Below are 12,500 nucleotides of genomic sequence, written 5' to 3' on the forward strand. Positions count from 1 at the left end.
CCTATCCTGGAAAATTAGATATAGCTACTCCGTTGCAGTCAGCAAGTCTTAAACGCCTTGTTCAGAACTAATGTTTGTTTATTAAGAGCAAGCCACACGCGCAGACAATTCTCATTTTGCTCTCAACCGATATGAAAACAAATCATTGCTTCAGTTAGCAGTAGAATCTGGGTGTCCTAGATTGTGGACTCTTTGTTGAATAAATGGTGGACTCTCTGACATACAGAAAGTTTTTGATGGTGGAGGCGGAGTTGCAGGCACTCGTCGTTCAGCGCATCATATCCATCTTTGGCTCTTTGCACTCAGACCTCTTCTGTATCGAATGATAAATATTTTGTTCGTCATCATCATCATCATCATCAACGTGAACGTGACTGAGAGATTGTTCCATTTACGAGAGATACGAATTTCATGGCTCGCCGCTAAGTTGCAGTAGTTTCTATTCAACTGTGGCGAAACATTAAACCCCCCTCACCCCAGGTCCCTTTGATGCGCGCTAGGGTGCAACAAATGGTCGAAGAGGAAAAAATGCTTCGACTTCCTTTATGCCATCGCCTGCTCAATGAGCGTAGCTCTTTCGCAGTAAATGACTTATCGCCATATTAACAATATTATGCGTGGTGTCTCGTCCGAGTGAAGGTGTATCCAGTATATTTATGTTCCGTTCTCAGTTGGTTGTTGTCGGAGGGAACGCATCCACTGAGCTCGGTTTCATTGAAGTATTTTCCTTAAATGCGCAATATCCAAGCCCGCTGTGGTACTTACTGATAAAGAAAGTTCTCTATGGCATTTAAAATCCTACATTCTTCAATTCTCGGACTTTTGGAATCTCAAAGAGCGGTAATCATCGCCTGTCTCTTTTCTCGCTTGACTGAAGGCATTCTTTTTACAGTGGCTATCCCTTTCCTTGTTATTACCAACGAGTCAGCCGAGAGAAGACGCAAGGCTGACGAGTCGGTAGCCTTAATGGAGCCGAAGCGCGAGAGTGTTGTGTATGCAGAAAAAAATTGCGAGCCCTCCAGAGAAAAAGGCTGCATATCATGTGACTTCAAGAACCAATGAAAGCTCGTGTTTTGATGTGTCTGATGTCATTAGACAAACTAGCGTGACCTGACATCGTTCACGCAGATATTTATGATGCTGTGTTCTGCGCGCTGGGAGTGAACCAGCCTGTTCTATATTGAGTGAACGAGCTCAAGACTGAACCAGCGCACGTGTTCTCATCAGCCGCTGTTGTCAATTTCGGCCCGGCCGCCATTGTCGAGTAGAGCAGTTTGTTTTTCGTTTTGTGACCATTGAGTTGTGAACAATTTGATTTAATTTTCAAAGGAAATAATACTGTCTATGAAGTACACAATTACAGTCAATTTCACAGTACTTTACCGCGCCACGTTGCGAAGTTTGTTGCGAAATTGGATACTAGGTTACGAAGTAGCCAATAACGCAGCGAATCACACAACCAAATTGCGAATTTTGAAATGAACCGGCCCAACTTCTACCAGATCGAACTTCACAACTTCCTAATTTGCCGTGTAAGGTTCATGACATCGTAAACAAGTGGTTTGAGGATTGAACACGATTGAAAATAGCACTGTAGTTAAAATTTACCGAGAAAGACAAATGCTAATATTGTCGACGGGTTTGTTTCCTGATCAATGACGGTGCCGACCTGAGTTTCGATAAGTCATGTACCGACGAGGGATTTGGGCTGCAATTGTATAATCCAAATTTTGACCCTCCGATCTAATTTTTTCGGCAGGCAACTTGGAGTATCATCCTCGTTCCCAGGGTCCTCCCCCAGTAGGAGACAGAACCCTGGGAACGAGATCTTGACATGAACAAAGCGTACACTGGGTGTCCTGTGGTACGTGTTACACAAAAAAGTGAAGGCACTGAGTCTATTGGGTGGTATTGAACTGCAGCGTTCCAGTTAGTTTTTTCGAGTGGGGGGTCATTAAGACTTTTTGAGGGGTCACCCACATGTCGCGCCAGCAGAGGCCCTTTGGTTCACACGTTTAATTATTTTGTAATGTCTTGTCCCATTTTGAGGTTTTTTAGTTTTTTTAAGCTTTGGTAACAAATTCAGTTTGAAGATAACAAAACTCGGTCTTGAGTAAAATTCACTCGTCTCTTCATTAAATAAATAGTCTGCGAAAAAACTAACTGAAAAGTGCTCTGACGGAGGTTTTCCAGGATGTCTTGCAGTTGCACTAAGCAAACGTTTAGTGCACACACTAAGAAAGGACTGAAGGTGTTGTTTCCTCTTCATAATTCCTCTTCTTGTTAGTCTAATCTGATACCACCAGAAAAAGACAATCCAAAAGACAGATGAAGAAAAAAAATAACTTAGTTTTTATATATAACTCTGAATCGAATTCTCATCGAAAGATTAATGACAATCGATTTTAAAAACACGAAAATTGCTGCAGTCTCTGACTTTTATGAATAAACGGAAAGGTCATGATGTTTTGTCAATAGGAAGAAATTGATCACGTGCTAGGCAACCATAAATATGCTACGTACAGTTGTCCTCGTCTTTTCTGTGCAATCGGAGGGCAAAATGTGTCCGTTTTAGACGGGTTTGTGGCTTACAGTTTGCCCTGTCGTTGGCAAATGGTAAATATTAAACTAAAATGGTAGGCTTTTTGTTTTCGGGAGGGTGCGCAGGATCCAACGAGGAAACGCGCCAAACGAGCCCGAGCCTCTAGCGCAACCCGTTCCCGCTTGTCCGATCTCACCCATAGATCACTTGCTTGTAAAGGGCATTTGAATATAGAGACGTTAAGATAGCGGCCCGGTCCCGGGTACGGGTACGGGTAGGATTACCAGTACCCGTACTCGGTTATACTTAAAAAATAACTGGGAACTGGGGGACTGGCGATACTGAAGAATGACACTGTGTGGGGACTTCGAAGGGCAGAGTTTTTTTGTTGCTTTCGTACACTATTCTTTTTTTTTTTTTTGCCGTTAAGGCCTGGCCAAACGGGTCCACTGAACATGTTAGTGTAACATCATCCAACATTGTTGAATGGAACATGTTGCACTCGTTTGGCCACCATGTTGTTTGATGATGGAAGTTGTTGAACGAAGTTTGATTTCCATCAAACATCGTCTTCACCATCGTCTTCAACATCATCCAACGTTTCTTTTGTTCTAAGGTGTGAACAACAGTATCGTATACTCTTGTTCTTAGGCCATCGTAGCTTGATTAAGAAAATAACACAAACAGCGGTGATAAACATTGTATTGCAACGCATTTTTTATAAAACTTGACGTTTCGTATGCTAGTCAACATACATTTTCAAAAGTGACCGTTATAATATTTGAAAACTATATATATATATATATATACTGAATACTAAATGTGAGTTGCCAATAAGCCCTCGCAGAGAGCTCAATAGCTAGTGAAGCTAGAGCTGTGCATACAGTTACAACACAATAGGCCTTTATAGAGATGATGGCCTCGCAGCATTCCACGACCCACCCCGAGTGATCGAGCGCATCAAGCAACAGATATGCTAATTGTTCGCGGACAATGGACTAAAGATAACGGTTGAAGCAAACAAAAAGGTAATCAATTACCTGGATGTAACTCTTGACTTAAATAGCGGCAAGCACTACCCCTTTATGAAGCCCGGGAACGTTCCCACTTACGTGCACGCCAAGAGTAACCATCCACCATGTATATTGAAGAGAATACGGGAAAGCGTAAACCAGAGGCTATCAGACATTTCGTCCGATGAATCTGCATTCAACAACGCAGTACCACCATACCAAGCGGCCCTGGACAAGAGTAGGTACCAATATACATTGAAATTCCAACCAAGATCGAGCAGAGCAAGGAAAAGAAACATCACCTGGTTTAACCCGCCTTATGATGCACAGGTCAAGACCAACCTAGGAAAACAGTTCTTACGAATCGTAGACGAATGTTTCCCCAAGGGCCACGCCCTTAGACCAATTTTTAACCGTAACACGTTAAAGCTATCATATAGTTGCATGCCCAATGTCAAAAGTATAATCGACAAGCACAATAAGCGTGTGCTACGAACGCTAGAACCCGAGATATCCAATGTAGAAAGATCATGTAATTGCAGGAAAAAAGACCAATGCCCCCTTGACAACCAATGCTTAACAAAGGGTATAGTATATCAGGCAACAGTGACCTCAAGCGAGGGAAACGAGAGTTACGTAGGGCTAACTGACACTGAATTCAAGGCTAGATTTGCCAACCATAACCAGTCCTTCAGGAATGTGGTGCACAGCAACCAGACAGAGTTAAGCAAATATGTGTGGCGGTTAAAAAATGCTAAAGTAAATTACAGCATTGCGTGGAAGAGTTTGGGAAGGGCGCGCGCGTATTCTAACAGCACCAAAAAATGCAACTTATGTACACTCGAGAAGTATTTTATAATTTGTCACCCAGAGCTCGCCACGCTCAACAAACGATCAGAATTAGCAAGCAGCTGTCGGCATGCAAACAAATTCCTCTTAAAGAAATTGTAATTAAAAATCGTAATTTAGAAGTACGCGCATGGGTAGCAAGATAAAAAAATCATGTATAAACAGTAATCCTGTAGAGACAGTAACCAATGTACGATCCTGAAGAGTGGGACATGGTCCTACGAAACAAATTTGTCGACCACGGAATGTAGTCTACCTTACCTATAACTGTAACTGTATATATATATATATATATATATATATATATATACCGTAGAATGAAGAAATGAAACCCATCCCGTTAATCAATTGATTAATTGTGTCGAATGAAAAACATGAAGAATTGCCCTGAGCGGGATTTGAACCCACGTCCCCCTGAATACCGGTAGGGTGTGATGACCACTACACCATCAGGACAACCACGCTGGCAACGCAGCTATCGAGACAGTGAATTGGCCTATCGTGAGTATCCCGGGATTCTTTCACGGGTGGGATGGGAAAGCCTAAACCCCTTCATAGCCTTAAACCTAAGGATCGACTAACGATTCACAGGCAAACACCAACTTAGGCATCAGCTAATCAGAGGGATCAAGTTAATGATGCAGGCTTATTTATATAGACCGTAGAATGAAGAAATGAAACCCATCCCGTTAATCAATTGATTAATTGTGTCGAATGAAAAACATGAAGAATTGCCCTGAGCGGGATTTGAACCCACGTCCCCCTGAATACCGGTAGGGTGTGATGACCACTACACCATCAGGACAACCACGCTGGCAACGCAGCTATCGAGACAGTGAATTGGCCTATCGTGAGTATCCCGGGATTCTTTCATATATATATATATATATATAAAAGTTAAAAGAGGCCAGTGGACGGACAACTCCTGATGACTTAAAAAGTAAAAAGATTTAATGCAGTGTAAAACGTTTCGGTCGTATGACCTTCATCAGTTACAGTGAATAATGATTAAAAAATTCCTTTTTATGTGTTTACAGTGTTAGTTGCTTGTCTCTTAGGTATACCGAATTCCTAAAGGTATTACATAAGAACTTAAAAAGTACAATAGAACGGACATAACAAAAGGATAAGCAATGTACTTAATGATGTTCCTGCATACTTTAAATATGTAAAAAATCCCTAAAGGTATTACTATACGAAGATTATAACTAAAGAGAAAAGCAAGCAAAACAGTAAAAGAACCAATAAAAACACGAGCTCAAGCTAAACCTGAAGTTATTGCTGTTTTAGCTATTTCTCCTCATTATGTCTAGACACGTACTGCTGCAGATCATTTTTCTCAGTCTAGGTTCCAGACCCCTAATGTTTACGATATATATATATATATATATATATATAGTTTTCAAATATTATAACGGTCACTTTTGAAAATGTATGTTGACTAGCTAACGAAACGTCAAGTTTTATAAAAAATGCGTTGGAATACAATATTTACCACCGCTGTTTGTGTTATTTTCTTAATCGTGAACAACAGTGTTATGTCTTTATATTTATATAACCATACGTATATTTGTATGTTTGTGAGTGCATTGTCTGACCCTACCAGTAATTCAGAGAGATCTGCGAATGGTGGAAATAAACAAATATTGGTATTGTTATTGTTGTTGTTGCATTCGTTCGGCCATTACATTCAACATTGTTGCACGCGCGCGTGCGCTGCGACTATCTGTATTCATGATAATGATTAATTCCAACAAAAAATATCAGACAAATACTGAGATACGGTCATTAACTGCAAAAAGGTTTATTCTCTTCCTTTCCGTACTACACTTGATTCCAAATTGAGAGAATTTCAATACAAAATTCTCAACAATATTGTCTTTACAAATGATAAATTATTTCGCTTCGGCCTTTCGCAATCTCCAAATTGCACTTTTTGCAATGAAGAACCAGAATCCTTAGAAACAAGTCTTGTCCTGGATTAAAGAAAATAACATTGTTATAGAATCCTTTAACGAGATAGGTTTGTTTTTAGGGATTTTTGAAGAAATGGAAGATTTCTTTATAATCAATCATGCTATGCTTTTAGGTAAATATTATATTTATGTAAGGATATGCCTTGGAGGTTTACCTTCGTTGAGAGGCTTTATTGCCAGGATAAGACGTGTTTATAATATCGAACTCCATACTGCGAGGGAGAGGGATAAACTCGCTACTCATTTTAAAAAATGGGAAAACTTAGTAGCTGCTTTAAACTAACCTTGTCACATCCTACATTTAGTTGATCTTCTTTGTTTTTAACTTAAAGTATTGTTTCGTTTTTCTTTTTTTTTAAAGTAAGTCATTTTGGGTGGTGAAGGGGTAGTTTCTAAAGAAACTGTGGTGCTGCGTCGGTGGGGAAGTAGTATACAAAAATTTGGTTTTATCAACGGAGTTGATAATGTAAATTGGCCACCGTACAGAGATTCTAAAAGCTAAGGGTAGTGTTTTGTAAATTGTAACTTTTTTTTTTTTTTTTTTTCTCCTTTTGGTAAGTTGTAGATAAGTTTGTAAATGGTAGTTGGCAAATAAAAATAAACAAATTACAAAAAAAAAAAAAAAATAATAATAATAATAATAATAATAATAATAATAATGATTAATTCGTTGCATCTGTTTCGCGCGTTGGCACGTCAGTTCAAGCTACGGAATGGTGAACGAGCAAAGCTTTGAATCTCTGAGCGACGAAAGCGTAAGCAATCTCTCTTCGGACAGATAGCCCTTCTTGTGTTCAAAGCTCTCAGGTGCATGGCGCCAACGTATCTGCAGGATCTTCTGCAAGTCAAGACCGCGCGACGCTACTCCCTACGCAGTGACGCCCTGGGTCTTCTCAAGGTTCCTCACACCTGCATGGTGCAAGACCTCTGGAAACTGGGCATTTGCTGTTGCAGTTTCCAGATTCTGGAACAGCCGCCCTCTTGCTATCACAGAGAGTGACTCTATTGATAATTTTAAAAGGAACTTGAAAACGCCAACATGGCGAGAGTTCGCTTTCTAAGGATTCTGGGTGGATTTTGGTTCCAGAACCTTGAGTCCAAACTTCTGGATCCAACCAAAAGAGTATGAAGGTAAGAGAGGTAATCCCTCATATTGGCCCTATTCCCATCGTAATCCCTCTTAAGTTATTTTTAGATCTCCTGCGAGATCCGGGATTCCCACGAGGGTTAACTGGTAGCCAATCATATGTCCCCATTTTCGCGAACGACGCGAATCGTTGCGTGGGAATTCGCTCAGCTGTCAACATTGGTAAAAATGGGAACATGTGATTGGCTATCAGTTAACCCTCGTGGGAATACGGGATCTCGCAGGAGAGCTAAAAATAACTTAAGAGGGATCACGATGGGAATAGGGCCAATATGAGGGATTACCTCCCTTACCTTCATACTCTCTTGATCCAACATGTTGCATTCGTTTGACCACCTCGTTCGATACTTTTCAATAGCGTTCAACAATGTTGGGTGATGTTGGATCCGTTTAGCCAGACCTGTATGGGAAGATACTGGAACAGAATTAATGCCTCCATGGAATAAGGATTCCCGGAATTGAGCTGTACGCACGGGCGTACGTGCGTGTATGGACGCTACGCCCCTGGAACTTTCTCCATTTTTACCGGGCGCGAACTCATGTGCAGACCACTGATTACCCCGGGAAAACGTGTAGCTTTTACGGGAAGGACGCGCTCACGCGATCATTTAATGAGTTCAAAATGGCGCTAGCCGCACCCGTGCGTGAAAATCGGGGTATAATGGCAAATGTGCTATATCAATTCATTACCATTACCAATTAAAACTCGAATTTTGATTGAATTATTACTCGCTTCCGGTGCCAGGCCGGCGCGAGAATTTGACAGGTGTACCAATTTGCATAATCTGCCAAGGTCATAACAAGCATGATTTGCCTTTCCTTTTAAATTCATTTCTCTATCCAATCTTTAATTCGAAAACATAGTGTCTCAAGCTTGAGGATACTGATAAGATAACAGGATGATAATGTTGCTAGAGTGAAATGCCCCGTTGTTTGGCAGATTATGCAAATCCGTAAACATGTGAAATTTGCAATAATGAACTCATTAATCCGCTCGTCTGAGGAAGGAACGCTTGAGCTGTTTTGACTGGGAGAGGACAAAACGCGGAGCCCTACTCCATGGAGTACCCTATGGACTACCCAAATGGACTACCCTAAAAATACTATTTCGAATGAGTACTGTTGATCAATGTGTAAGCAGCATCTGAAATAGTGCTTACTTAAGCCTCAACACAAATTTTAAACAGCATTGTTCAACACTATTTGAAGGGGCACTGTCATGCTAAAATTTGCTGTTTTTAGGTCAAAACTGGGCAAGAATCTAAATTAGTTCTTTAGCTCACACGTACAACATTCCTGACAACCCCCTGACGAGATATGAAATGTATTTATGGCACAAAGAGCTTTTCGTGTTTAATTTTTGGCGACTTTCTGAAGGCATGGTCTCCAAACTTGAAACAACTGGCCAGTTTTTTCAAGTTTCAATCCATTTCCATCCTCTCCATCCTTGGCCGTAAACAACCAACAGGGGCACCCAACGTCAATTTTCGGCCGGAAAATATTTGTTCGGAAGACAGTTTGAGATCTAGAATTTTCGGAACATTTGTTGTAAAATGTTTCGCTTGCCTGCTTCTCCTAGGATTTTCGAACATCTGAAAAATGGTATAATTGCCCATTTTTAACGGATTTTTACCCTAAAAAGGTCACCTAGAATTTTCAGGAGCCTTTTTTCTGGCTGAAATTTTCGAAAAAGGAAGTTTTGATCCCTATAATTTTCGGATCACTAGGCTTATTTCCCGAAACAGCAGCTGGTAATCGAGCCTACTAAGAAATCCGAACAGATGAAAAATTTTTAGGGGATAAAAATATGCCTATATCTACCGTTTAAATACTAAAATACGTTTAAAAATGCAAGGTTTCAGTGGTTTTGACTATATTCTCGTTGGGTGCCTCTGAACCAAGAATAGCTTCAGTTCACTTCAGTGGTTATTGGCAACAAAACTACACCATTATTTTTTGGTCTTCATTGATGCACCCATTTTAAAAAGGTTGGCTTACATGAAACAGAGTTAGTAGAGGGGAACTCTGCATGAAGTAATCGGCCATCACAACAATAATCGAAAGCTAACCTTTTTAAAAATACTGTTGAACAATGCTGTTTAAAATGAGTGTACTATTTGAGATGCTGCTTACACGTGGATCAACAGTACTCATTCAAAATAGTATTTTTAGGGTACTTCATTTGGGTAGTCCATAGGGTACTCCATGGAGTAGGGCTCCGCGTTTTGTCCACTCCCGTTTTGACTGTAAAAATGTCGCATTTACATCTAACGATCGTCATTGTTTTACAAATTTCATTCACCCTGGGCTGAGAAACTTTGTATTCGCTGGCACGTGAACACTGGATGACATATTTCGTCACGTGGCTTCTTCTGGTCCCAGCAGCGTATGAGATCAGGGGTTTCTCAACTCTGGAATTTTCCAACCTGTGAGACAACGATAGTTGTGTCCGATAACCCTGTGATCTCAATGAATGGAAAAGTACATGAACACAGTGATCGATCTCCAGCTCTAACGCATTTGCAGAGCAATCGCGAAGCTTGTTTAATAATAACCGAGGTGGAGGGGTAGGCTACGCCTGTTAAAAATTGTATCATATGGCCGAAAGTTTGCCACTCTCCTGTTGTGAAATCTTCGAAAATTTAAACTTCACCAACTTTGGCATTTATTTCTCGAATTTCTTCGCACAGGTGAGTTGTTGATTCGTACATAGATCAGTCCAGACGTTATTGCTTCACATCAGCTGCAAGTTGACTGGAACAAACAAATGCTTAGAAGCAAACGCTATTCCGATTTGCATAATATGAAGGCTTTGCAATTCAATTAATCTCAGGGCATATTAAGCGTCATTTGATTTTTCTCTATATCAACCTCAGGCTGGTTGAAAAACCCTTGTGGAAAATAAGTTATTTCTTTTTTGCCTTCCCTTACCTGTTGACTATGTAACTAAAAGCAGATACAAGGCTAGGTTACAAGGAGTACATACATACATACATAAAACTTCGTTTCATCTCGAATTTCAGAGTACCCAAAATAGACTGGTATCTCCCAGAAATAAGTGAAATCCTAAAATAGAATGAAGCATGATGTGCATGATTAACTAGAAATGATATTTAACTTATAGTGAACCTCGATTAACTAGAAATGATATTTAACTTACAATTATTACAATTAATTTATAATAGATCAATTTCAGTATATTAAAATCCAGTCCAAAACAAAAGGCATCATCTCGAGGCCCTGGGGAATAAAAATAAGGATTTGAATGAGTTTATTCCCCAGAGCCTCGAGATGATGCCAGCACAACAAAACTGACAGCAAGTCCATTCTCCAGCCTTCTTGACCCTGTTACTTTAACAGAAACCTCATTATCGTTGTAAGCTCTCAGAAATGTATAGATAAGGTAAGACAGTTCCAATGGCACATGTCCTACAAGCTCGCTGGCGGTATTAGCTTCCAAATACGTCCCAATTGCATGGACTCATCATGTTGTTTGGCTTCCTTGCGATCATCCTCGTGGCAGTTTAAGTTTCTCTCCCAAAGTTGGAGTCCACATAGACTTATTTAAGGACGGTGCCTACTATTGTTATTGCGCATACGTTCTGTGCATCTCCAGATACTCGGATTTCCTATCGCCGATGCTTACTAATACAAGGATATTTTTGCACGGTTTAAAACTAACCGGAGAAAGTAGATCTTAGTAAGTACTCTTGGTATCCCAAAAGAAAATCGGGGGTAACCATGCATTTTTGAGAGATAATTAAGCTTCAATTTGAGAAAGAACGGCATACATTGGTTTGTATTTTAAAGCTTTTGACATATATTATTCATGAATTATCTTTGAAAAATGCGTGGTTACCCCCAATTTTTTTTTTGGATTTCAATAACACTTGTTAAGAGCTACATTTCCTACATAATCACACACCGGGGCAAAAATATTTTTAATTAGTAGGCACCGTCCTTAACAAATCGAAAGTGGTTCAGCATTGTCCACCCTTTTTCTCAGACTGAAATATTTAATATATCGAAATTGGGTTATTAATTTGTGCGTGGCAGGCAACATGTTCCTACCATTTGCTAGGAAATTTCATTTCAGGCTACAGAAAACAACTGCTGAATGGTAATGGATTTTCGAAATTCACCAATCAACAGGATGAAATTGTGCTTATCTTAAATTATTCTTACATTTCCAAATTGTGAAATTGAATGAGCTATTCAAAAAGGGACGGAAACGTCTGAAAGGAATAAATGGACTACCTCAAAACATAGTCCAAATTTCTGGATGGAATTTCTGAAAACAGGTCTTACCAGCCATCAGGGATTTGTAACCATGGGCACATATTGTTGTCTAGGGGTTGGATTTCACTCTACTCAGCCTGATCAGAGTTAGAAGAGGGAACTAACTCTGGCCTAATGCAGTTGATTACTTCATTGAGTTAGAGCACCACACCAACATCACGAGGTCAGAGGTTCAAACTCCGTTGAAGTCCTGAATTTTCAGACTTGCTAAAATTGCATTTATAACTGAGGATCGCAGCTTTACTTGATTTTGTATTCGTAGTTCAATTTGTGATTCATTTCATATGTCATTTCGTTCATTGAGTCTCATGAGTTGCATTCATTTTATAATGGTCTTGTTCTAGCTAGATGACTGGTCCACGACTTGGAGGAGTTGCCACTGATATACCCATTTACTGGAGTAATCCCAAACTGTGGTTGGCTGCTGTTTGTGTTGTTTTCAATCCTTTATTTTGGAATGTTGTAAGTGCCTTATTAGCCTTTTTATTCTAGGGAAAAAGTGATAATAGGAGGGTTCATATTATTTTGGGTAACATGTGATCAAAGCCTCTTAATTAATCACACATGGATTTTTAGAATTCTCTGGTTTTCTCTTGGCAAGAATAAAGCAAAAGTCTCCCATCCACAGGCTAAAATATAATGAACACAGCTGATTACAAAATTGTCCCTCACCT

General features: G+C 39.9%; 1 protein-coding gene and 1 long non-coding RNA gene across 4 annotated transcripts in view; one reads left to right on the forward strand and one right to left on the reverse strand.

Moving 5' to 3' along the window:
* The window catches only part of LOC138007518 (uncharacterized), a 318,730-nt gene that overhangs the window by 199,494 nt on the left and 106,736 nt on the right, over positions 1-12,500 (reverse strand). The gene's annotated exons all lie outside the window — the stretch shown is intronic.
* Positions 9,918-12,500, forward strand: part of LOC138007510 (phosphatidylethanolamine N-methyltransferase-like) — a 12,798-nt gene continuing 10,215 nt past the window's right edge. For 2 of the 3 annotated variants that reach the window (XM_068854473.1, XM_068854474.1), the window contains exons 1-2: positions 9,976-10,217; positions 12,175-12,288. In XM_068854473.1, coding sequence (XP_068710574.1) covers positions 10,125-10,217; positions 12,175-12,288 — 207 coding nt within the window. In that variant the 5' untranslated portion in view covers positions 9,976-10,124. Of the gene's footprint in view, positions 10,218-12,170; positions 12,289-12,500 lie in introns of all 3 variants that reach the window. The other variant, XM_068854475.1, reaches the window with a different exon arrangement.

This window comes from Montipora foliosa, chromosome 6 (genome assembly GCF_036669935.1).
Source record: "Montipora foliosa isolate CH-2021 chromosome 6, ASM3666993v2, whole genome shotgun sequence".
Taxonomy (NCBI): domain Eukaryota; kingdom Metazoa; phylum Cnidaria; class Anthozoa; order Scleractinia; family Acroporidae; genus Montipora; species Montipora foliosa.